The 27389-nt window shown below is 35.9% G+C and overlaps 1 protein-coding gene and 1 pseudogene across 3 annotated transcripts in view; one reads left to right on the top strand and one right to left on the bottom strand.

Moving 5' to 3' along the window:
* Positions 1–27389, bottom strand: part of STRN (striatin) — a gene marked incomplete at its 3' end in the record, with an annotated part of 105385 nt that overhangs the window by 24713 nt on the left and 53283 nt on the right. The window contains exons 4-11 of one of the 2 annotated variants that reach the window (XM_079721544.1): positions 24254–24332; positions 15512–15679; positions 13261–13396; positions 10241–10376; positions 6381–6491; positions 3302–3388; positions 2684–2827; positions 176–312 (exon numbers count right to left, since the gene is read on the bottom strand). In XM_079721544.1, the coding sequence (XP_079577670.1) occupies positions 176–312; positions 2684–2827; positions 3302–3388; positions 6381–6491; positions 10241–10376; positions 13261–13396; positions 15512–15679; positions 24254–24332 (998 nt within the window). The remainder of the gene's footprint in view (positions 1–175; positions 313–2683; positions 2828–3301; positions 3389–6380; positions 6492–10240; positions 10377–13260; positions 13397–15511; positions 15680–24253; positions 24333–27389) is intronic. The other variant, XM_079721545.1, reaches the window with a different exon arrangement.
* On the top strand, positions 25010–26391 carry LOC307064359 (annexin A2-like; annotated as a pseudogene). The gene has a single exon. The product of its transcript is annotated as an annexin A2-like (transcript).

The following is a 27389-nucleotide window of genomic DNA, read 5'->3' as shown; positions in this document are numbered from 1 at the left end:
ATGATGTGAAAAGTATTATTGTTTATAATATATTCATATTTTCAAAGTTTGTGATTAAAACTGAACCAAATTCTACCCTTGTGAAGAAGTCTTACCATCGTCACTTTTTCTATAAAATTAACTTTTTTATTTTTAAAAAATAAATAAAAACAACAAAACTAAAACTACTACTCACATCATAAGTTAATGAGTCTGCTTCATTGGCCACTGTAAGGCCTGCCAATTCTCCAAGTCCCAGTTCACTTTCAAGGGCTTCATCTGCTCCCATGATGAATGACTTCCCAGAAGAAGGAGGAAACGTCAATGCTTCCACTGAAGGGGAAAGACAAAAGAAACATTAAAAAAACCATGTAAATAGTCAACAATTAGGCTCATAAGGGCATGTCTACATTTGATTATTTTAAAATGCTTTTAAACACAATAAAATTCAGTGAGCAGAAAATCCTGAAGAATTGCTTACTTTTTAAAATATCTTAACCATATAAAGTTATCATCTAAGAAAAGTACAACATGAAACAAATCCATTGTCCTTTCTTTTTCACTATAGAGAAAAATGTATAAGTAATAAACTTATACAGCACACACAAGCTATGGAAACTTTTTCTGAAACTGGACTGGAGACCAAGAAGCATCAGTCACAGGCAATGAAATCTACAGCATATTTCTTAAGTGCCTTATCTATTTCTGAAAATCCTGCACTGAGGGGGAAGACTTAGGGCCAATCCTACAGATCATAAGTTAGATATTCAATGCTTCAGTTCTAAGATTCTTAACATTTTTTTTTCCTATCAAGGGCACTTTCTTTGCTTTATATCATCCTTTTTTATACATGTGTCATTTAGTACATATTCTGCCTCTATTATTAGAATTCTGCAAGATGAAATATCTGATAAAACTCTTTTGGAGTTATTAGAATAAGAGAAAAACTAACTTTTCTTCTTATCTAGACCTGACCTTAGAATAAATGAAATTGATTAAAATTCTCACATCTATAAGTGTCAACTGAATGAATATCCTAGTGAACAGCAAACATACCTATTGAGGCCTATGACTTCACATCTTAATTCAAAAGACACATGTCTACATCAAATAAATTGTTCACCTAGAATATAAAGGCGTAACATGTGGTTTTTGATTATTTAACGTATGGAAAATGAATTCCCAGTATACTGTAATTAACTCTAACAAATAACTAACCATGTAATGGTCAAACAGTTCACTGAAAAAGTATTCTGAACATGAAACTCTATTCATCAAGGTCCCGTCAGTTTATGTCTCTCTAAAACATAGCTGAATTTAAAGCCAAGAAAGAATAAAACATATGATTTTTCTGTGGCTTTTTCCCAGGTTGTTTTGTTCATTAAATAATAATGTGAAGAGGCATATCTACTGCAAATAATTACAATACTTAAATTCAAGGAAATTAAAAAAAATAAAATTTGAAATATATTCATTAATCATTAAGATTACTTTTATGTCATTCTGGACTTTCAGCTAATGTAAATATATATATTTTAAAATCAATTTAAACATACACATTTATAAATAGATATATCAGAACTTAAAAGACAGAAAACTCTATTTATATACCATAAGACTGTACTGTAAAAAACTGGGAACAACCTAAATATCCAAAAGAGGCGGACCTCCCTGGTGGTGCAGTGGTTAAGAATCCACTTGCTAATGCATGGGACCTGGGTTCGAGCCCTGGTCGGGGAGGAACCCACATGCCGTGGAGCAACTAAGCCCGTGCGCCACAACTACTGAGCCTGCGCTCTGGAGCCCGCGAGCCACAAATGCTGAGCCCACGTGCTGCAACTGCTGAGCCCGTGCGCCTCTAGAGCCCGTGCTCCGCAACAAGAGAAGTCACCGCAATGAGAAGCCTGCGCACCACAGTGAAGAGTAGCCCCCACTCGCCAGAACTAGAGAAAGCCTGTGCACAGCAACGAAGACCCAATGCAGCCATAAATAAATAAATAAATAAATAAATAAATAAATAAATAAATAAATAAATAAATAAATAAATGTGTGTGTGTATATATATATACACACACATATATATTTAAAAAGGGGGGAATGGTTAAGAATAAAGTCTAAAATAGAATAATCTTAAAATTACAATTATGAAGATTATTTTTATGATTTCATATAAATAAATAAAATTGAATTATTCTACATGGTGACTATAACTCTGCAAAAAGTATATGCACATAGACAAGGACTGAAAGAGAACAAGGAAAAACAGAAAGTAGAAAATGTGACTAGACCTTCAGGTGTCTTTTTTCCCTTTTTCATTTGTGAATGATAAATTGCTTAAATATTTACGTGAGTCTCAAATATTTACTATTTATAGTAATAATAATTTAAAGTAATTTTCTCTTTGTTGGAATGGTATAATTAGAACTACCTGTGTACACACCAAATACATGGCTTCTGTGGAGCTAGGGGATGTTCTAAACTATAATTTAGAGTTGATTTTTAAGTTTATGCATCCTTTTTCAAATCTTAGAGATTACAGTTGGAACCAAACCCCCTTGAATATAAGAAAGCCTACATATGGGGAGTACTACGTAGTTCAAACATTTGTAGAATAAAATTCTTCTCTTAGAGAGCCCTTTCTAATAACTTAATTTATATAAGTACATCCAAGTGCTTTTTGTGCTCTAGTGTCTAAAATACTTGCCTTCATCTGCCCTATTTATTTCATGTTCAGGAAGCCTGGAGCTGCTGGGTCTGGAAGGTGAACCCACAGATGGCTGCAATGAGGGAAGTTCATCAACATCTCTCAAATTAGCAAGCATATCTTGCAGTTTTGACCTATTGGGCCCTAGCCCCCAAAAAGGGAGGGAGAGAACAAAAAAGAGGAAATAGAATTATCCAACTGCATCAAAATGGAGTCATAAACCTTACTCACATCTGCCAACATTCACCTTTAAAACTACCCTACTATACTATATTAAAAAGTAATTATTTTCTAAGTTTTCAAATTATTTTAAAAGTTTATTATTTCTTGAAAAAATTGTGTTTTACATATATTTTTTAGATTAAGCTAATGGAATAACATCACTACTTGCACGAAAAAATGCTCATGTGCAATTTGGACCATTAAAAATAATATTATTCTATAATCCTTGTATACTGCTCTAAAGGCAGACAGATAACACAGACTGTGAAGCTACTGCGTACATTGAATTAAACAATCACATTCTTTTTTGTTTGTTTATATTAAGTTGCATTCATTGCCTTAAGTCCTGAAGCTATGGTATCCGAGGTGAAGTCTCATGCCCTGCCAATTACTTACCTGTACTTTGATGCTGCATTCTCCCACATCCCTGTTTTGACTGTTTTATATAGGATAGAGGCTGAAACAGATCTTCAGTAGTTTTTCCTGTTATAAGTTTAATTAAGAATGGGAAAATCTTACCCATAGTCCATTATGGTTTTTTTCCTATACCAGCAAAGAATACAACTATTTTAAAGCAATTTTAACTACTACCTAGAAATATATTCTAAGACAGTATGATTGAAGAACACAATTTGACTGGAAATATTTCTACTAGACCATATTAAAAAGACTCAACTTCTTCCAATGAGTAACAGTTCAATTTTAAAAATACCCATGGTGGTTTATAAATTAATGCTCCATATATCAATTCAAAGCTTTCCTTCAGTTCTATTTTCATTTTAAGTCTTCCAGTTCTGTTTTTATATTGTCTTCACTCGTTCCCAGACTATCATTTTATCAAGATAACCTGAACTGATGATAAACAAAATGTGCTGAACCTCAGTCTACAGTCCCTCTCTCTTCAGTGAAAGACATTAAAATTTCTCCTCCTAAAGAATCATTTTTCTTCACCATACTAAAAAGCTATGTGCCATATGCCTGAATAGTGATCAAAATCCCCAGGTCCAGGAAACCCAATAGCTTCTATTAGCAGGAATACTGTTCCAGTCAAATGGTGCAGTTTTAGACCTTAAATGCTAAATTCCAACTATAGTGATGCCTTGCTATTTGACAAGAACCTAATAATAAATATAATAGTAGATGGATTCTACATAAGTCCTGGATACTTTTCCAACTGAAAGATCTTGTACATTTTAAGACATTCATTATTGTAGCATAATGGCTTAAATATATCAACTTTAAGTCAATCTGACAATTAAAATATTCTCCTTGTTTCTTGTGTATGACAGACAAATCTTCCTTAAAATTTCAGTTTAACTGCTTTTATCATGGCTCTGAAAAGCCATAACAAACCATGTCTCACTATTGTTTAAGATTAAATTTTTATCAGTATTTTTTTTGTTCTTCTGAGAATGCTTATTTTGTCCTTTTTTAAAAAACATTTTTATTGGAGTATAATTGCTTTACAATGGTGTGTTAGTTTCTGCTTTATAACAAAGTGAATCAGTTTTACATATACATATGTCCCCATATCTCTTCCCTCTTGCGTTTCCCTCCCTCCCACCCTCCCTTTTAGCTGGTCACAAAGCACCGAGCTGATCTCCCTGTGCTATGTGACTGCTTCCCACTAGCTATCTATTTTACATTTGGTAGTGTATATATGTCCAGATATACACTACCACTGTCTCACTTTGTCCCAGCTTACCCTTCCCCCTCCCTGTGTCCTCAAGTCCATTCTCTAGTAGGTCTGCGTCTTTATTCCCGTCTTGCCCCTAGGTTCTTCATGACCTTTTTTTTTTTTTAGATTCCATATGTATGTGTTAGCATACGGTATTTGTTTTTCTCTTTCTGACTTACTTCACTCTGTATGACAGACTCTAGGTCCATCCACCTCACTACAAATAACTCAATTTCGTTCGTTTTTATGGCTGAGTAGTATTCCATTGTATATATGTGCCATATCTTCTTTATCCATCCATCTGTTGATGGATACTTAGGTTGCTTCCATGTCCTGGCTATTGTACATGGAGCTGCAATGAACATTGTGGTACATGACTCTTTTCGAATTATGGTTTTCTCAGGGTATATGCCCAGTAGTGGGATTGCTGGGTCGTATGGTAGTTCTATTTTTAGTTTTTTTAAGGAACCTCCATACTGTTCTCCATAGTGGCTGTATCAATTTACATTTATTTTTTAATAAAAAGTATAAAATGTTCTTATGTTTTAATATTAAACCTTCCTCATTGGGATTTAATTTACATTGAGAAGGCATCAAATGTCATTCTCTCTCAGTTACATAATGGTTGGTACAGTACTAACGTCAATAATGGCCACTGACTTTTTATCCATTAAAGCTAAATACTTGTAAATTCTAAGATATTTTAAATAAAAATTTACGTATTTATCGGTAACTACTAGATTTAAAAGAATGACTGGCCTTTGATAATCCCTAGCATCACTATAAAAAGAGAAAAAGAAAAGGCATATCCTTCCAGCCTTTTGCAATTTTAAACACATGCCTCACTCCAGTTGGATTTTAATCCTACTTTACACTACTTTAATATCCCAAAGGATGAAATTCCTATTGCGATAAAAGGGAAACCCATGTCCATACTGTCAATAACAGTGGTAACACAAGGAGATAGTTCAGCCTTGCTCACCTAAGAAGGTGTTTAAGATGGTTTTCAGGGACGTTTGAAAGCTTTTGTATTTCTATTTTAAATACTTAACTAGATCTATTGTTAAACTTTATTAATAATTTGAATAAGTTATATAGATATAATTCACAGGGCTAGAAATTTCATTTTAGCTTCCATTTTTGATGTGGCACTCATTTTGTTGGAAAAAAAAATCTAATTGGTAATATTACAAATGAAATTGGCCAAAAATTTAAATTAGAAAAATAAATACTTAAAAAAAGTTGTGTATCTGACTCTGTGCCCTGTATAGCATATAGTGATGAGAGCAAATGAACTGTGTGTTATGAACACATAGAATATTCAGGGGTAGAAATTAACTATAGAATATTCAGGGGTAGAAATTAACTTTCTTTCTGTCTCCAAGACTTAAAATTATAAGTAATAATTTTGGTGGCTTGCCAGAGAGTCAGTCACACTAGACGAGATTTAAAATTGTCAACAGTGAAAAACCATTACTGTAATTAAGCACATCTAATTTTAAAAATCAAGTGATCAATATGTTTGAAAACATAGTTCCACATACTCATGACACTCTGGATTTATTACTGGAATATATTATAATCCCATAATTATACGCACAGCCTTTTTTTTTTTTTAAAGTTCATAATCAAACAGCTAACCATTTAATTTCAACCCCTGAGAACAAGTGAAAAGGAAAGAGGTCAGGAGCAGAAAAGAAAAAGAGTAAGTAGTTTTAGGAAAACATTGGAGAAAAAAATTGGGGGATATGAAAGAGGTAAGATTTATGATTTACAGATACAATGTTTTCCACTTACTCTTCACCCCCTTTTTCCCCTTTCTCTCCTTTTTGTATTGTTCCTTGAGTTTGGTAATTACTCCCTGGTCCACATTCCAAGCTTCAGGCATGAGACACTGGTCTTCCTTTTCTAAACAGAGTGAAACAAATGAAACAGCCTTTTTCAATACAATATTGAACAATATTCAATAAAATATTGAACAGTGAACAGTAAATTCACTGTTATGTCAATGGATGGACATAACAACCATTTTCTTCATAGTAGCACTAATTTTAAGGTCATTACTTATTCATTAGATAGATACATGTCACATAAAATATAATATCCAAGAAACAAGTGATCAATTCAATTTCCTAGGTAATAATATTAAATCTCTCTTGAAATAGACATAGAAAAAAAAAAAAAACCCTGCAAGATTTGAGCTACTTTTAGTACATTAAGCCCCAAAAGTCTATATTCAAGAACCCCTCATTTTCATCCCATTTTCTGAATTTGATTAGGATTGACTCACAAAAAAACCCATTTCTTATTAAGTTATGTAATGAAAGAAGATTATTAAGCATTTGTACAAAATAGTCTTCAGTGATCTTTTCATTTCAAAAATTGTATATTTTTGGCATGGTTTTATCAGCAAATGATCATTTTTATTTTATAGGCTTTATAAATAGCATTTTGTAAACTTATTAATCAACCTGGCATTCAATATTTAAAACAATTTAAGTGACCTGTTAATTTAAAAATATTTAAATCAGGAAACTGAGCTTCTAGTAAAAAAGAAATTCAATCAGTAATTTTCACTATTTCAGGAGTAGAAAATTTAAAGAGTAAATATGTTATATATTTTATACTTACTATAAAATAATTTACTATATACATATAATGCTATGTAAGTGTTAGCTTAGAACACTCACTTGAATTCAAGACCCATACATATACCCAACTGCTTACTCTATATTTCCATTAGGAAGTCAAAATTCAAACCAAACATACAAAACCAAACTCCCAATCTTCCCCATCCAATCTGTTCCAACTACAGGGTTCCCCATCTTATTTGAAGGCAATTCCACACTTCCATTTGATCAGACCAAAAATCTCCCTTTCTTCCAAACCCCACATCAAATATTTCAGGAAATACCGTTTTCTCTACCTTTAAAACACATCCAGAATCTGACCACTTCTCAGCATATCCACTACTTCCCTAACCTCTGGCTCTTGCTAGAATTACTGCAAATGTTTTCCCACTCTCCCCTCCAAGTCTACTGCCAACACTGATTGCCCTGGGTAGTCTATTCTCAACACAGCAGCCAAAGTGATGCTTTAAAACAAAAGCTGGATCATGTCACCTTTCCAGCTCAAATCGTTCCCATGGTTCCCCATCTCACCAGTGGTCTACATAGCTCCACTTGATTTGGTCATTTCTTACTACATTCCCCTCAGAATCACTCTGCTCCAGCCACTCTAGCTTCTTTGAATTCCTCAAGCATACCAGGGCTACGGCTATCTTAGGGCATTTGCTCTGGTTTTCTTCTTGAACACTCCTTCCCTGGATACCATGTGGCTAACTCCCTCATCAATATTGTCTTTTGTTCAAATGTTACCCTCTCAATGGGCCTTACCATGACCAATCTATTTCATATTGTAACCTGTTCCCTTCCACCCCACCCTGACCCGAGCACTCTCTATCCCACTTACTCTGTTCTACTTTTTTCTATTTCCCATAGCATTTATCATATTCTGACATACTATATCATTTATCATGTTTGTCCCTTACTGCTATATCCTGTTAGTAGAATGTAGGACCACAGGGGTAGAGATCTTCACCTAGAAGACTTGGCACATAGAAGGCACGTGATCAATATTTGTTCAGTGATTGGAATAAACCAAAATGAACCAGAATAAACAGAAATCTATTTTTAACAAGTTTCAATCCACAGTTTAAAAAACAGATAATTGGGTCTCTGAATATAAACTCAACATTTTTATTGAGTTTTTATAGGTTAAACATTTTTATAGATATAACTACCAATATATTCTACTAACAATAGTAGAAATAGTCTACTTTTTTCAGAAAGTCTAACAATCAAAAATGTTAATTTTCATCAATCACATCTTAATAATAAATTAAACTGAGTTGGCTCTTGGATCCTAGAATGTCTTCAGTTTTTTAAAGTAAAAATTTAGCTATATCATACTCTTAACTAGGTGTTATACTGATAACAACAGTAACGGAAGATCACAGGAGAACTGTGGTAAAATCTATTTGCTTGTGAGAAACTAAGGAGATTCTTAACATAAGCACAGTAATGCTTTTTTTAGGGGTATGGGGAACAGATAAAGGAAGCCCTTAAAGTGATTTAAATGCCCATTCAACTAAACAGGATTTGCAATCTAGTTTTGTTAATTGATTAAAAGTGAAATGACTTGAATTTGAATTATAAAATCCTTAACACATACAAGGCCAAACTCCTGGTAAAGAAACCTTCAGTCAACTGAAAGACTCCATTCACTCACACTCAGAAATGTCCAAGACACTACTAAAGAGTGAGACAGCTCAGATGTGGGAACAGTCACTCATTTTCACCAGTAAATTCATAGCAGGTTACAGACCTGTATCACATAATACTCCAGGCCATGACTCACACCTTAAAGCAAAGGAAGTTATGAAGGGACAATGCAGCTGTCTTTGGAGAAAAATGAATCCCAATTACCCTTGCAATAAGATTGGCAAAGAAAAGGCCAACTATTATTTATACAGATGTGTGACTCCTCAGAGAGTGACCTCAGTGTAGCACAGTGGATCTAACTATATTGGAAGAATTGAGGCCTAAAATATATAAATAACTTGATACATAAGCTCAGTAAGGAATAAGACAGAAGCGAGATTCGTTTCACTTTAACTTCCCCTGGTTTCCAAACTTTGTTCTGTTGGGGGGGGGTGGGAAGCCAGTCACTAAATAGCCATTATATTCTTCAATGACTAAGTAATTATCCCAAATAATTCTTCAAATATTTACCACAAAAAAGGAAAAGAATTGGCATTATCGCTATCAGAGTCCCTGAGGCAAAGCCTCAAGGAAAAATTAAGATAGTTACTGTTTCCCTAATCTTATCTGTCTTTAAAGTACATAGACTGTAAGCCAAGGGAATCCTGGAATTCTTCAACCTCAGAAGAAAATTTTCTCATTCTCAGTATCTACATGCCTTCTCTCTCTCTGTCTCTCTCCTTCTCTCTCTCACACACACATACACACACCTGATAGAACTGATCACTTTTGAAGAATTTATCACAATCCTACCTTACTGATAGGACAATTCATTTCCAAACGCCTAGAATGATCTGTGCTGTAGAAGTTTGCCCTAAAATACTTGTTTGAACCCTTATTAGATGTTTAAAATATTAAATTTGTTTAGAACCATTTGTGCAAAAAAATTCTATGCCTTGTACAAGATAATGAAACTTGACTAAAATGAATGAATAACTACATCTTTTTAACTTATACTTCTTTTTGCACAGAAAATGCCAAAGATGAGATAGCTAAAATCCTCTACTACATTCTCATACTCAATTTCCCCAAAATCTAGATTTGCAAGTTCTACTGTCTAGGCAGAAAACAGAGAACATTCTATATATGAATTCAAATTATTTTCATACTGTATTGCTTATGTTAAAAGATGAGGTAACTAGTTGTACAACCTTCTTTAAACACACACACACATACCCTGGAAAAAAGGTGACAATAGAAAAAAGTCCACAGAATGTTCAACATTTCAACATTACAAGAGATTTAAAGTGTTCTTCAAGATGTTGCCCTCCTAGTAAAATATTAGTTTCGTTCATTTATATAACATCTCTAGTTGGATCCAGTATGCTTTCTTACCCCAGTCTGTTCCATCGCCTGCACTTCTGGATTCATTGTCTCCTTCTTCTGATGTAACCAAAAAGTCAAACTCCTTTAGAGCTTCTTTTGTATCTCGATCTTCACTGCTATCAGGCAATACTTTTTTCCTAACAATCTAATGAAAAAAACATGCTCAATTAAAATATTAGGATATATTATGGGATTAATTTAAGTAAAGAAGACAATATCCTTTTACCACTGAATGAGAAAACCCAATTTCTCATTGCATCTTTGTTGTGTTAAATAACTGTAATACCTATCCAATTCAGTAGAAAACACAGATGTCATTTTAAAAAGATATACATTATACATTTTAAAGTAGTAATTTAAACTTTGTTAAATGATGGCTTGTTTGTTTTAAATAAACAAATGGAATCATATATTGAAAACACTGGAATATAAGACATGCATTTAAATTACAGATAGATGAAAAATGTCCCTGACATACTGTACTATGAGAACCACAACCAAATCTTACATTTCTTGGATGTAGTCTGTGCAGCAAGCAGATATTCTAATCTAACCAAAGAAAGAAACACTTCATAAAACATTGCAACAGTTTTTCAGAATATAACCATGATGAATTTTAACTCTAGTACATTATTCCCTTACAAAAGCTAAAATCACAAAAGCTACAAACTCAGAAATGCATGCCACAAGACTGAGAAGGTATTCTGTGGGGCAGGGGGAACAATGCCCATTATTATTTCTACTGTCCCAACCTTGCATCAATTTCCTCTAATAATTGTCTATATATTCAAATTTTTCTTCAAATATTGATCTTTTAGAGACATAATCTAGATTTAATAGCGAATCTGACAAGGGCCATTATGTCTCATTTTTATACATTTAGAAATATCTCTGGAATCATAAGGTGAAGAGATCAAACATGAGAAAAGGGAAGGAGATGGGGAGGAGGAAAATGACCCAGAGTGCAATGCAAAGAAAAATCAAACTCCAATACAGGGCAAAGAGCAAGAAAGGACAGTGAACATATGTAGCTTTTTGAAGAAAATGCCTGAAGAAAATAGACTTAACACAACCAACAGCTACTAAGAGCCTTATGTTTCTGTATTTTCTTAGTTGAATCTATTGAACTATTTTTGATTAAAAAATAAAATAACATTTTAAGAACCTGCTTGTTCTACTAAACATTTTAACAGCATAATTTTCAGCCATTCTCTCTCTATACAGCACTGCAATAAATCTTCTAAGTCCTGCTTATACATTGCTACATAGAGTTAGATTTTTAAAGTCTTTTGGCAGGTAGCTATTATACTGCAGCTGTGAAAGTCAATGTAATATATAATAAAAATTAGCAAAACTATTATAAAGAAACCAATTATTTGTTTAGAAATACTTTTCTAAAGGAAAAACTAGAAAAAATTTTGGGTCCAATATTTAAATGGGGTTAAGTATGTTTATATTAGCTGTGCCTTCATTGCTTGGTCACAGAATTGCTATTATCTGCACTAATTGGAGGTCAAGATATTTATGAATTCAATTATTTAAAAAGAAACCAGTTTACAGTTAGGAATTTCTATTAAGACCACACTTGATAGTTATAATAAACGGCTTATAGATTTTTTAATATTTATACTGATATAATGACTAACAACAAAACATAAAGCATCATAATTAGTTATTAACCACTGAGCTATGAATAACGTATTCTGATGGAAAAATAATATCTCAGTACAATCATCCCATAGAAATCACAAGTCAGCACAGAATTTCCAAATGATTAGGACAGAGAAAAGTTATCATACAAGTTTCGGCATTTTCTTTTACTACAGTATATTTAAACATGTGCTATAACTACTTGTTTGAATAATAAAAAGAGGGAGTAACTATGTGAAGTTGAAATAATATCCATGGCAGGGCTGTATTAGCACAGTACTACTGAATAGTGGCCCGGGGAAACATTAATCTGGAAGTAGTAAGTTGAGAGTCTCTGATGAAAGCAGAGGACATAAAGAGAACAGAGAAATTACACTTAGAAAGCACTTTATAGTTAAACATATCACTTTCATACATAGTGTTTCATTTATTCCTCACAAAATACTCTGGGGATAAGATGGTTACTTATTATAATCCCCATTTTACAAACTGAAAAACTAAGCCTGAAGGATTAAGAAGCACAGATAATTAGTGACAGAACTGGGACTTTAGCCCAAGGCTTTGACTCATTCCAGTCTGCTTTATTTACGCTACCTTACTTTCTCCTCCCTCTTCTTAAATAAACCGTGAAGGAGGAAATGTGAACACTCTCCTAAACAAAGAGAAGCACGCCCTCATCTCTTACTTAAAAAAAGGAGAAGGAGAGAGAGAAGGAAGGAGAAGAGGGAATATGAAGAGAGAAAGAAAAGAGGGGAGAGGTTAAAAAGGGGAGAGGGTGGAAGGGGATAGAATAAAGAAGGGAAGAGAAGGGCGAATTTAGATACTTCTTATTCCAGGACTCTACCATGGAAACAATAAACTTATAAAAATCTAAACAAAACCACAGAATAACCCTAAACAAGTTTGGAGAAATCTAATGGAAGAGTTCTGAAAACGTGTAGAACTTGCCTACCAAAGCAACCCTGACATAAGAAACAAAAACCACACCGATTAGAGTTGACGCCAGTCACCATCAGGCACCATAATGGGTCTGTCAGTTCTATTGTCTTATAGCACCAATAACAATGCATTGTTATAACACACATTTACCATGTTCACTAACCCTATAAAAATGTTGAAATGTTTAATGAATTAACAAAAAGCTAATGAATGAAGGCCTATAAGAAAAAGCTGCTATACTAAAAAGTCTTGAATTTGAAATCAATACAAAAACTTTTATTAGATTAAATTTCCCCAAACTTATGGGGAATTTAGATTAAATTTCCCCAAACTTTTTTTTCTTTATGGAAAAAAAAAGTTAAGGGTTGAAGTTGAAGGGTATGGATTAAAGTATGCATAATGGTCCCTAAAAATATTTATATCTGAGTTATTCAACTCACCGTTGAAGTATCAATGATGCTTTTCTCTCTTCCATCAATGTCATCATCTTCATCTTCATCACTGAAATCTGCAGCTGCACTTTCAAGGAATTTAAAATTATCCAGCACGGAGGCAGAATCTGTTAACTCAGATTTTCTGGTTTAAAACATATACACCTTGCTCAGTTAATTTTTTAAACTCGACATAAGAATTAATCCATGATATACAGTACTAACTTCTGTTTATATTGTATTATGACACCCCCAAATCATATTATGATCTACATTGATTCTTATCTATTACATTTCCATGGATTCTAACTGGAAAAGCAATACAGGAAGGAAGTGCCTACTCTTTTTTTTTTTCGGTACGCAGGCCTCTCACTGTTGTGGCCTCTCCTGTTGCGGAGCACAGGCTCCAGACACGCAGGCTCAGCGGCCATGGCTCACGGGCCTAGCTGCTCCACAGCATGTGGGATCCTCCCGGACCGGGGCACAAACCTGTGTCCCCTGCATCGGCAGGCGGACTCTCAACCACTGCGCCACCAGGGAAGCCCTGCCTACTCTTTTAAAAGTACTTTGTAATCATACCTACTACTTAGATTAATGGCAATCCAATATAAAGAACTCCCCCTCCTGATTCACTATTATGTTGATTTTTAAGCCAAACTTAGTGCATTTCTTTTAAAAATATTTTTCTTATTATCTCTACCACTGTTTTTTTCCTATTCCTTTTCCTCTCTGCAACTCTTCCTCTGACACAGAAGTTTCCATAACTAAGAAAATAACTAGTAAATACATCATTTTTTCTCTGATGCAATCTTGCATTTCTGAACAGCTAAAGAGCTGAAAAAAGCAAATGTGTACATAAAGTTACTAAAAACAATATTTTAGTCAAATTAATATTACTACAAAACTTGATGCTGTTGGTTAAACCTTTTTGAAATGATTGACTTTTCAAATATGTAAGATTTTATTTTAGTTCTCTCTAAAGAATTTTAACAAAAAATTTCTTAATAGCCAGAAAAGAATGATTTCTCTCATTAGGAAATGTTATAGATAAGAAGACATTTTCCTGAAAAAATTTAGCCACAACTATGGGCAAAATTCTCAAAACAGATAAATCTTAAAGTTCAAATCTGCTCAGAGCTATGTTTTTGTTTTTTTCCAACCTACTACGCTCCATCCCTATAGAAGTCAGATTCAGAATAATACCTTTATCAGTTTCAAAAGAGAGGTCAAGGCCAAAACACAAGACAACTAGAGTGGTCTTTCCTGAGGGTCTTTATAATAATTTGAGCTAATTCATTAGGTAAAAATATAACCAGGATTAACGCCTACATTGTCTACTTCTACACAGAGAAAAAATCTACATCTTACATTTATTAAAACAAGTTATATAGCCTTAACTATTAATGAATACATTTAAGAAGGCTCCAGTGACATTTGTTTATAAAAGTCGTATTTTTAAACCTTTACCTAAACCCCATAATTTTAGTTTATGTTCCAAATAATAGAAACTATGTTCTCACTAGAAAATGTATAGAGCACAATTAAAACCATTCTTCCAGCCTAAACATGAGTTAAAATAAAGTAACATCATACTCAGACTTTCAAAGAATCTTTGGTTTTTTATTTCTTTAAGAATTTGGCTTTTTATTTCTTTAAGAATCATGTCAATTTTTTTCAATAAAGAACTGTCCACATTCATTTTAAGCAGAATTACATATAATTGTATGATACATAATCCAAAAAGCAAAAAAAAAATTCTGCTGTTGAATTTTTCACTTATTCTATCAATTAAAATATATATACTTGAAATAGATACTTTTCAAGGGGAAGATGAGTTACAGCATTATTAGATACATGCAAATGGCTAAGAAAAGGTTTACGTCGAAAGAATTAAGCATTTATATGATCTCTAGGTCACCAGGAATGAAATTTCACTCTTACTGATTTGAAGTGAATTTCCAAATAAGACCTTTTACGAAGTTCTAATAGTGACTGAGCTTCAAGATATTAAAATCTATATTAAATCCATAAATTTCAAGCAATTAAAAAATCTTAAAAAATATTCTTAAAGTAATCATAAATGATAACTGTAATGTTATCTTCTACCAAATAAAATTTTAATTTTTTTATTAAACTTTATCATTAAATTACTTCTGTAGCAGTATCTAAAAGTACAAGTATCACAAGTGTCACCCATAAGCCAAAAACATTAATAAGAACTAAAACTACAGCCAAACAACTTTCCAGACAAAATACTTACCCAATCATTGCCGTCTCTTTAACTTCAGCCTCTGTGCCATTTATAACTGAGTCCTGATTTTTGTCATCTTCCCTGTCAGTGACATCACTTGAAAAGCCCAACAAAGCTCGCACTCGTTTGGATTTCACATCTAGAATAGTATCTGTGTAACCCACCTCCTGTAGATACCTGTGTGTGAAGAGGATCTTTACAATTCAGTCATATTGGAATCAGTATTCTATTGCTGAATATGTAAATAAAAACATTTCTTTAAATTCATATGCCTGCATAAGACTTAACAGTACAGTACTATGCTAGTAAGACTTGCTAACAAATAATCTTCCAGCTGCAGATGGAGCTGTCTCTTGCAGTACCAGCCTCTATGGTCACTGAGAAAAATCAAAGAACTATACAATACACCATTCATTTATCATAAGAAGAAGCTATTCCTTAATATACCTAATGGCACATTCTTTCTTCTAGGCAGGGTTGGAGTAAACTCACTCTCAGATTCTACTGAATTACTATTTTATAATAGTAACTATAATAACCAATAGTCTTTTTACACTTCTGATATTAAACTATCATTGGATAAATTGAAATCTAGAGAGAAAGTTTCTAGCATATATCTCCATGACATACAAAGTTTCTAGCATATATGGTTTCCTCCATGACATAAAAAAGACAGTATATTCCAAAGAGTCACTTCCACAGAAGGGAAGCTTCTATCCTGACGACAACTCTAAAATAAAAATAGACCACAACTCAATTGTGGGATGTGAGATAAGTGGGTGCACAGGGGTATGTGTGCTGCAGAGAGGCAGCAGCATAGAAAACAGAGAATAGGCTTTGTATGGAGAGTTACACCTGGGTTCAAAGCCCATTTCTTCCACCTTCTTCCTGTGTAACATTAATTCTCCTGAACCTTAGTTTTCCTTCTCCTAAAAGAGACACACCTAGAACAGTGTCTGGCATATGGAAGGTGCTCAGTATCTATTAACAACAAAGATGACCAAAAAAGATGAAAAGTGGTAGTGGCAAGAACATGAAAAAGGCAAATGCCACTAATAATGTCGTTAAGAAACATGATAGACAAATGTCTACCATTAACTTATAAGCACTAACTTAGAGGTAAGTATCAAGTCTATGAGATGAAAGAGAAAACAAAGATCAAAAAGATAACCAGTCTGATCTAAGACCACTTTAAGATCTGGTATTAAGAGTTATTATAGCTCAAAGAGATACCTCACAAAGATATGTGACCAAAATGGAATAAATGTATCCTATCAAGTCAAGGTACTCATTTTTCAATCCTATCCAGTACCTATAGAAAATTTTTGATTAAAATTTGGATAGTAAATTTCAAACGTTCCTGATTTTAATCAGTTGGTTCTTGCAAACAAACACAAAGGTATTATGCTTTTCTATTTTTAATAAATAATACTTGATACATAACTCACTTTGGCAACAAAATCACATTACATATAACCGTTTCCAAAACTGCTCATTCCATAGATAAGTTGGCTTTACTAAATAGTTACTTCCTTATTCATTAATAAAATGTCACCTTTGAGAGGCAGATTACGAGTCTTTTATTTTTTTATTTTTTTATGGTACGCGGGCCTCTCACTGTTGTGGCCTCTCCCATTGCGGAGCACAGGCTCCGGACGCGCAGGCTCAGTGGCCATGGCTCACGGGCCCAGCCACTCCGCGGCATGTGGGATCCTCCCGGACCGGGGCACGAACCCGTGTCCCCTGCATCGGCAGGCGGACTCTCAACCACTGCGCCACCAGGGAAGCCCGAGTCTTTTAAAAGATATTTCTTGGATTGCTCACTATGATAACCACTTGTCATTAAAAAAAACAAAAAAAAACCAAAAGCAGCACTTTAAGAAATTATTTATTTATAAAAGGAAAATGCAAAAATCACATTTAAGACCAAAGTGAAAACCCATTTATTAAATAGTAATGAAGTCTCTGGAGACTGAATTCAGCTAGAGACGGAACTCACTGGAGACTGGAGCTCATGAGGCCCTTTGGGATGACTGTGGTTCAAGTTTATAAAATTTTATTATATGGTTCACCGCTGTACTTACTATGAGGAAAGTAGAGTAAAGTTGGAAAAAAATGTAGTAACTTTGAAAAACTGAGACCGGAGGAGCGACTGGTTCAAGGTGGTGGAGTAGAAGGACGTGCGCTCACTCCCTCTTGCAAAGAGCACCGGAATCCCAACTAACTGCTGAACAGTCATCAAAAGGAAGACACTGGAACTCACCAAAAAAGATACCCCACATCCAAAGACAAAGGAGAAGCCGCAGTGAGATGGTGGGAGGGGCGCAATCACAATAAAATCAAATCCCACAACCGCTGGGTGGATGACTCACAGACCGGAGAAAACTTATACCACAGAAGTCCACTCACTGGAGTGAAGGTTCTGAGCCCCACGTCAGGCTTCCCAACCTGGGGGTCCAGCAACAGGAGGAGGAATTCCCAGAGAATCAGACTTTAAAGGCTAGCGGGATTTGATTGCAGGACTTCAACAGGACTGGGGGAAACGGAGACTCCACTCTTGGAGGGCACACACAAAGTAGTGTGCGTGTCAGTACCCAGGGGGAAGGAGCAGTGACCCCATAGAAGACTGAACCAGACCTGCCTGCTAGTGTTGGAGGCTCTCCTGCAGAGGCAGGGGGTGGCTGTGTCCCACCGTGAGGACAAGGACACTGGCAGCTAAAGATCTGGGAAGTACTCCTTGGCATGAGCCCTCCAGAGTCCACCTTTAGCCCCACCAAAGAGCTGGGCAGGCTCCAGTGCTGGGTCACCTCAGGCCAAATAACCAACAGGGAGGGAATGCAGCCCCACCCATCAGCAAACAAGGAGGTTAAAGTTTTACTGAGTTGTTCTCACCAGAGCAAAACCAGCTCTACCCACAACCAGTCCCTCCCATCAGGAAGCTTCCACGAGCCTCTTAGACAGCCTCATCCACCAGAAGCAAGAAAAACCACAATCCTGCAGCCTGTGGAACGAAAACCACATTCACAGAAAGACAGACAAAATGAAAACGCAGAGGGCTATGTACCCGATGAAGGAACAAGATACAAACCCAGAAAAACAATTAAATGAAGTGGAGATACACAACCTTCCAGAAAAAGAATTCAGAATAATGATAGTGAAGATGATCCAGGACCTCAGAAAAAGAATGGAGGCAAAGATCAAGAAGATGCTAAAAAAGTTTAACAAAGACCTAGAAGAATTAAAGGACAAACACCTAGAAGAATTAAAGAACAAACAAGCAGAGATGAACACTACAATAACTGAAATGAAAAACATACTAGAAGGAATCAATAGCAGAATAACTGAGGCAGAAGAACAGACAAGTGACCTGGAAGACAGAATGGTAGAATTCACTGCCCTGGAACAGAGTAAAGAAAAAGAATGAAAAGAAATGAAGACAGCCTAAGAGGCCTCTGGGACAACATTAAATGCACCAACATTCGCATTATAGGGGCCCCAGAAGGAGAAGAGAGAGAAAAAGGACTCAAGAAAATATGTGAAGAGATTATAGTCAAAAACTTCCCTAACATGGGAAAGGAAATAGCCACCCAAGTCCAGGAAGTGCAGAGAGCCCCAGGCAGGATAAACCCAAGAAGAAACATGCCGAGACACATAGTAATCAAACTGACAAAAAATTAAAGACTTAAAAAAATTGTTAAAAGCAACAAGAGAAAAATGACAAATAACATACAAGGGAACTCCCATAAGGTTAACAGCTGATTTCTCAGCAGAAAATCTACAAGCCAGAAGGGAGTGGCATGATATACTTAAAGTGATGAAAAGGAAGAAACTACAACCAAGATTTCTCCATCCAGCAAGGATCTCATTCAGATTCAACAGAGAAATCAAAACCTTTACAGACAAGCAAAAGCTAAGAGAATTCAGCCCCACCAAACCACCTCTACAACAAATGCTAAAGGAACTTCTCTAAGTGGGAAACACAAGAGAAGAAAAGGACCTACAAAAACAAACCCAAAACAATTAAGAAAATGGTAAGAGGAACATACATATAGATAGTTACCTTAAATATGAATGGATTAAATGCTCCAACCCAAAGACACAGGCTCGCTGAATGGATACAAAAACAAGACCCATCTATAGGCTGTCTACAAGAGACCCACTTCAACCTAGGGACACATACAGACTGAAAGTGAAGAGATGGAAAACGATATTCCATGCAAATAGAAATCAAAGGAAAGCTGGAGTAGCAATACTCATATCAAATAAAATAGACTTTAAAATAAAGAATGTTACAAGAGACAAGGAAGGACACTACATAATGGTCAAGGGTTCAATCCAAGAAGAAGATATAACAATTATAAATATATATGCACCCAACATAGGAGCACCTCAATACATAAGGCAAATCTAACTGCTATAAAAGAGGAAATCGACAGTAACACAATAATATAGGGGGACTTTAACACCTCACTTACACCAATGGACAGATCATCCAGACAGAAAATTAATAAGGAAACACAAGCTTTAAAGGACACAGTAGATCAGATAAATTTAACTGATATTTATAGGACATTCCATCCAAAAACAGCAGATTACACTTTCTTCTCAAGTGCACACGGAACATTCTCCAGGATAGATCACATCTTGGGTCACAAATCAAGCCTCGGTAAATTTAAGAAAATTGAAATCATATCAAGCATCTTTTCCGACCACAACACTATGAGATTAGAAATAAGTTACAGGGAAAAAATGCAAAAAATACAAACACATGGAGGCCAAACAATACGTTACTAAATAACCAAGAGATCACTGAAGAAATCAAAGACTAAATCAAAAAATACCTAGAGAGACAAATGACAACAAAACGATCCCAAAACCTATGGGATGCAGCAAAAGCAGTTCTAAGAGGGAAGTTTAGAGCAATTCAATCTCACCTCAAGAAACAAGAAAAATCTCAAATAAACAATCTAAACTTACACCTAAAGGAACTAGAGAAAGAACAAACAAAACCCAAAGTTAGCAGAAGGAAAGAAATCATAAAGATCAGAGCAGAAATAAATGAAATAGAAACAAAGAAAACAATAAAAAGATCAATAAAATTAAAAGCTGGTTCTTTGAGAAGATAAAATTGACAAATCATTAGCCAGACTCATCAAGAAAAAGAGGGAGAGGACTCAAATCGATAAAATTAGAAATGAAAAAGGAGAAGTTACAACTGACACTGCAGAAATACAAAGCATCTTAAGAGACTATTACAAGCAACTCTATGCCAATAAAATGGACAACCTGGAAGAAATGGACAAATTCTTAGAAAGGTATAACCTTCCAAGACTGAACCAGGAAGAAACAGAAAATATGAACAGACCAATCACAAGTAATGAAATTGAAACTGTGATTAAAAATCTTCCAACAAACAGAAGTCCAGCACCAGATGGCTTCATAGGTGAATTCTATCAAACATTTAGAGAAGAGCTAACACCCATCCTTCTCAAACTCTTCCAAAAATTGCAGAGGAAGGAACACTCTCAAACTCATTCTATGAGGCCACCATCACCCTGATACCAAAACCAGACAAAGATACTACAAAAAAAGAAAATTACATACCAATATCACTGATGAATATAGATGCAAAAATCCTCAACAAAATACTAGCAAACAGAATCCAACAACACATTAAAAGGATCATACACCATGATCAAGTGGGATTTATCCCAGGGATGCAAGGATTCTTCAATATACGCACATCAATCAATGTGATACACCATATTAACAAATTGAAGAATAAAAACCATATGATCATCTCAATAGATGCAGAAAAAGCTTTTGACAGAATTCAACACCCATTTATGATAAAAACTCTCCAGAAAGTGGGCATAGAGGGAACCTACCTCAACATAATAAAGGCCATATATGACAAACCCACAGCAAACATCATTCGCAATGGTGAAAAACTGAAAGCATTTCCTCTAAGATCAGGAACAAGACAAGGATGTCCACTCTCGCCACTATTATTCAACATAGTCCTAACCACAGCAATCAAAGAAGAAAAAGAAATAAAAGGAATCCAAATTGGAAAAGAAGAAGTAAAATTGTCACTGTTTGCAGATGACATGATACTATACACACAGAATCCTAAAGATGCCACCAGGAAACTACTAGAGCCAATCAATAAATTTGGTAAAGCTGCAGGATACAAAATTAATGCACAGAAATCTCTTGCATTCCTATACACTAACAATGAAATATCAGAAAGAGAAATTAAGGAAACAATCCTATTCACCACTGCAACAAAAAGAATAAAATACCTAGGAATAAACCTACCTAAGCAGACAAAAGACCTGTATGCAGAAAACTATAAGACACTGATGAAAGAAATCAAAGATGACACAAACAGATGGAGAGATATACCATGTTCTTGGATGGGAAAAATCAATATTGTGAAAATGACTATACTACCCAAAGCAATCTACAGAGTCAATGCAATCCCTATCAAACTACCAATGGCTTTTTTTTTTACAGAACTGGAACAAAAAATCTAAAATTTGTATGGAGACACAAAAGACCTCAAATAGCCAAAGCAATCTTGAGGGAAAAAAATGGAGCTGAAGGAATCAGAGTCCCTGACTTCAGACTAAACTACAAAGCTACAGTAATCAAGAAAGTATGGTACTGGCACAAAAACAGAAATATAGATCAATGGAACAGGATAGAAAGCCCAGAGATAAACCCACACACCTATGGTCAACTAATGTATGACAAAAGAGGCAAAGATATACAATGGAGAAAAGACAGTCTCTTCAGTAAGTGGTACTGGGAAAACTAGACAGCTACATGTAAAGGAATGAAATTAGAACACTCCCTAACACCATACACAAAAATCAACTCAAAATGGATTCAAGACCTAAATTTAAGACACAGCACTATAAAACCCCTACAGGAAAACACAGGAAGAATGTTCTTTGATATAAATCAGAGCAAGATCTTTTTGGACCCACCTCCTAGAGTAATGGAAATAAAAACAAAAATAAACAAATGGGACCTAATGAAACTTAAAAGCTTTTGCACAGCAAAGGAAACTATAAACAAGACCAAAAGACAACCCTCAGAATGGGAGAAAATATTTGCTAACAAATCAACAAAGGATTAATCTCCAAAATATATAAACAGCCCATGCAGCTCAATATTTAAAAAACAGACAACCCATTCCAAAAATGGGCAGAAGACCTAAACAGACATTTCTCCAAAGAAGACATACACATGGCCAAGAGGCACATGAAAAGCTGCCCAACATCACTAATCATTAGAGAAATGCAAATCACAACTACAATGAGGTATCACCTCACACTGGTTAGAATGAGCATCATCAGAAAATCTACAAACAGCAAATGCTGCTGAGGGTGTGGAAGAAAGGGAACCCTCTTGCACTGTTGGTGGGAATGTAAACTGATACAGCCACTATGGAGAAGAGTATGGAGATTCCTTAAAAAACTAAAAATAGAATCACCATATGACTCAGCAATCCCACTACTGGGCATACACCCAGAGAAAACCATAATTCAAAAAGACACACGCACCCCAGTGTTCACTGCAGCACTATTTACAATAGCCAGGTCGTGGAAGCAACCTAAATGCCCACTGACAGACGAATAGTTAAAGAAGATGTGGTACATATATACAATGGAGTATTACTCAGCCATAAAAAGGAACGAAATCGAGTCATTTGTAGAGACGTGGATGGACCTAGAGACTGTCATACAGAGTGAAGTAAGTCAGAAAGAGAAAAACAGATATCATATATTAACGCATATATGTGGATTCTCGAAAAATGGTACAGATGAACCAGTTTGCAAGGCAGAAATAGAGACACAGATGTAGAGAACAAACGTATGGACACCAAGGAGGGAAAGTGGGGGGGGGTGATGAACTGGGAGATTGGGATTGACATACATACACTGATATGTATAAAACGGATAATAAGAACCTGCTGTGTAAAAAATAAATAAATAAAATGTAAAACATAAATAAATAGTAATGAAGTCTCATTTCCTTCTCACTTTGAGGAGATAAAAAATAGATGTAAGGAGACACTTTAATATTCTCTTCCCATCATCAAAAGAAATGGCTGGCATGCAATCTGCTCTGGAAACCACAGGTTTAGACTATTCACAAGCAACTGCAAAAGTTTAAACCAGGTAGCAAATTTCATTTTACTGAGGCACAAATCAAAATACCAATTTCAAATGTGATATGCAAGGGTCAGGCACTGAGCTGGTGAGTGGGTCTACCCCACTCTGAACATCTGAACCTCAACCTAGCTTTGATCCCTCTTTATACTCTGAAGTTCACATTTTATAGGAGAAACTATATGTTAGCATAAAATTTACAAACTTGGGAAATCCAAGAAGTTCTTCCATCTATTTAAAATAAAGTTTAAAAACATAACACAAAAATTACATGATTAGACTTATATTAAAACGTATGTATATTCATGTATAAAAGGTACAAGGAAAAGAGTAACTTTAAGGGTACAGAATTCTTTAAACTATAAATTTAAGCATATATAAATTAGAAGCTTTAAGCTGTACACTTCCGATAAATCTAAAATTATGGAGAGAGAACTTATTCTTAATAATTCTTACTAATATTTAATGAAAAAATAAATTCCTCCATAGGGAAAAAGTATTTAATATGAAAAAGGAACAGTAAGTCAAAGAAGCTTTTTCACAGCAGATACTTTCATGAGATACTTACTGTCTGAGTAGTTGTCGACCTTGTTTCCACATTAACTGGCTGTTTTGCTGTGGCTGCACCTCTGTTTCATTACCTTCATCTGGAAAACATTAAATCATAAAAAAACTGACGTTATATACATTAGAGGGTATCTCAATAAATAAAAAATGTCCAATAAAAATTTATAAGATTAAGAACACTACACTGTAAGGTATGTTTTAGGACAATGGAAATTCTGTTTTTAAGTTTAATTTCCATAACAAAGCTCTAATATAAATTCATTATTGCTACTAGATTTCCCTGAGAATTTCAGAACTAAAATAAAGACTTTTCCCCAATTTTTAGGTAACCTGAGAATTTTCCTTCAGGACAAATCAAGTCACACAAGTCAAAAGTATTACGGGGCCTCCCTGGTGGTGCAGTGGTTGAGAGTCCGCCTGCCGATGCAGGGGATACGGGTTCGTGCCCCGGTCCAGGAGGATCCCATATGCCGCGGAGCGGCTGGGCCCGTGAGTCATGGCCGCTGAGCCTGCGCATCCGGAGCCTGTGCTCCGCAACGGGAGAGGCCACAACAGTGAGAGGCCCGCTTACCGCAAAAACAACAAAAAAAAGTATTACGAAGCACCACATCAGAATTAGAACAAAATGGCCAGGAACGATGTTTCAAAAAAAAAAAAAAAAAGCCAATCTGGTAAAGAGTAGATAGATAAGAAATAATCCCTGCTCTGCATCTGGCGACGCTCGCAGCGCACCGCACCCGGCCCAGCTTCTTTCAAAATGTCTACCGTTTATGAAATTCTCTACAAGCTCAGCTTGGAGGGTGATCACTCCACACCTCCCAGTGCATACGGGTCAGTCAAAGCATACACCAACTTTGATGCTGAGCGGGATGCTCTGAACATTGAAATGGCCATCAAGACTAAGGGTGTGGATGAGGTCACCATCATCAACATTTTGATCAACCGCAGCAATGAACAGAGACAGGATATTGCCTTCGCCTACGAGAGAAGGACCAAAAAGGAACTTGCATCAGCACTGAAGTCAGCCTTGTCGGGCCACCTGGAAGACAGTGATTTGGGGCCTACTGAAAACACTTGCTCAGTATGATGCTTCCAAGCTGAAAGCCTCTATGAAGGGGCTGGGGACCAATGAGGACTCCCTCATTGAGTTCATCTGCTCAAGGACCAACCAGGAGCTGCAGGAAATCAACAGAGTCGACAAGGAAATGTACAAGACCAATCTGGAGAAGGATATCATTTCCGACACATCTGGTGACTTCCGCAAGCTGATGGTTGCCCTATCGAAGGGTCGAAGAGCAGAGGATGGCTCTGTCATTGATTATGAACTGATTGACCAAGATGCCCGGGATCTCTATGATGCTGGCAGAAGAGGAGAGGAACTGATGTTCCCAAGTGGATCAGCATGATGACCGAGTGGAGTGTGTGCCACCTCCAGAAAGTATTTGAAAGGTATAAGAGCTACAGCCCTTATGACATGCTGGAGAGCATCAAGAAGGAGGTCAAAGGAGACCTGGAAAATGCCTTCCTGAACCTAGTCCAGTGCATTCAGAACAAGCCCCTGTATTTTGCTGACAGACTGTACGACTCCATGAAGAGCAAGGGCACTCGTGATAAGGTCCTGATTAGAATCATGATCTACCACAGTGAAGTGGACATGTTGAAAATTAGATCTGAATTCAAGAAAAAGTATGGCAAGTCCCTGTACTACTACATTCAGCAAGACATCAAGGGCGACTACCAGAAAGCGCCGCTGTACCTGTGTGGTGGGGATGACTGAAGCCCACAATGGCCCAAGGGTACAGGACAGCTGCTCCGCACTCCCAGCTAACAGTTCTACACAGTCAGCTTGTGGCTAACAGCCCCCTTGTGTCCATCCCTGGGAGGATGACGTTAGCACTGCCCACCCCACCTGCTCCATCCTTAGTTTAGTTGCCCAAGCATTACATGGCTTTCCGGTCTAGTTTCTCTTTACAGTCAAAGAAATGAACATTCCAAGGAGCTGGAAGTGAAATCTATGATGTGAAACACTCTGCCTTCTGAGTAATGTGTCATAAACATGAATAAACTGAATTTTTACTTTGGGAGCAAGTAAAAAAAAAAAAAGGAAATAATCCCAAGCCAAATCTATTTCCTTCACTAGTTATTAAATGAAAACCTCAAGCATTCTTTTTTTAAGACATTCTTTAGATGAAAACCTCCTAGGCCCTGTAAAGCTTCAATTCATCATTTGGTAGAAGCCGAATCTTTCAAAAAGATGATAAAGGACTTCCCTGGTGGCACAGTGGTTAAGAATCTGCCTGCCAATGCAGGGGACATAGGTTCGAGCCCTGGTCTGGGAAGATCTCACATGCTGCGGAGCAACTAAGCCCGTGTGCCACAACTACTGAGCCTGCGCCCTAGAGCCCGCAAACCACAGCTACTGAGCCCATGTGCCAAAACTACTGAAGCCCGCGCACCTAAAGCCCATGCTCCGCAACAAGAGAAGCCACGACAATGAGAAGCCCATGCACCGAAACGAGTAGCCCCCACTTGCCACAACTAGAGAAAGCCTGCGTGCAGCAATGAAGACCCAATGCAGCCAAAAATAAAAAATAATAAATAAATAAATATGCCTAAATCCTTTCTACACCACCCTCAGATATACTCAACTGCCTTTGCCTACTTTGGCAGCTAGTGATGTTATCAAGTAGTGGTACATCCATTCAATGGAATACTACTCAACAAGAACAAGGAATGAACTACTGACACACACCAACATATAAGAATTTCAAATGCATTATGCTAAACGGGAGACCCTAGATTCAAAAGACTACATTCTGTATGATTCTGGAATTGATATGATTTTCTCAAAAAGGCAAAACTGTAGGAACAAAAAACGTATTAGTGGTTGCCAGGGAATTAGAGTAGGGAAGGAGGGGTTAACTACAAAGGGTATTAGTAACAAGACTGTATGTGTTTATGAAAACACCAAAAAGGTGAATTTCACTGTATGTAAATTATACCTTAATAAAAAATAAATTAAGCCAAATCAAATAAGAATGCACCCTCACCCTCTTTTTAAAAAGTGTATTCTTATACTGAGATAAAATCCGACTCCTTGGGTGATCATTTTGTAATATATTAAAATATCAAACCAC

Source organism: Hyperoodon ampullatus, assembly GCF_949752795.1.
Source record: "Hyperoodon ampullatus genome assembly, chromosome: 15".
NCBI lineage: Eukaryota > Metazoa > Chordata > Mammalia > Artiodactyla > Ziphiidae > Hyperoodon > Hyperoodon ampullatus.
The sequence above is the reverse complement of the archived record's forward strand: the minus strand, read 5'-3'. Positions and strand labels throughout refer to the sequence as shown.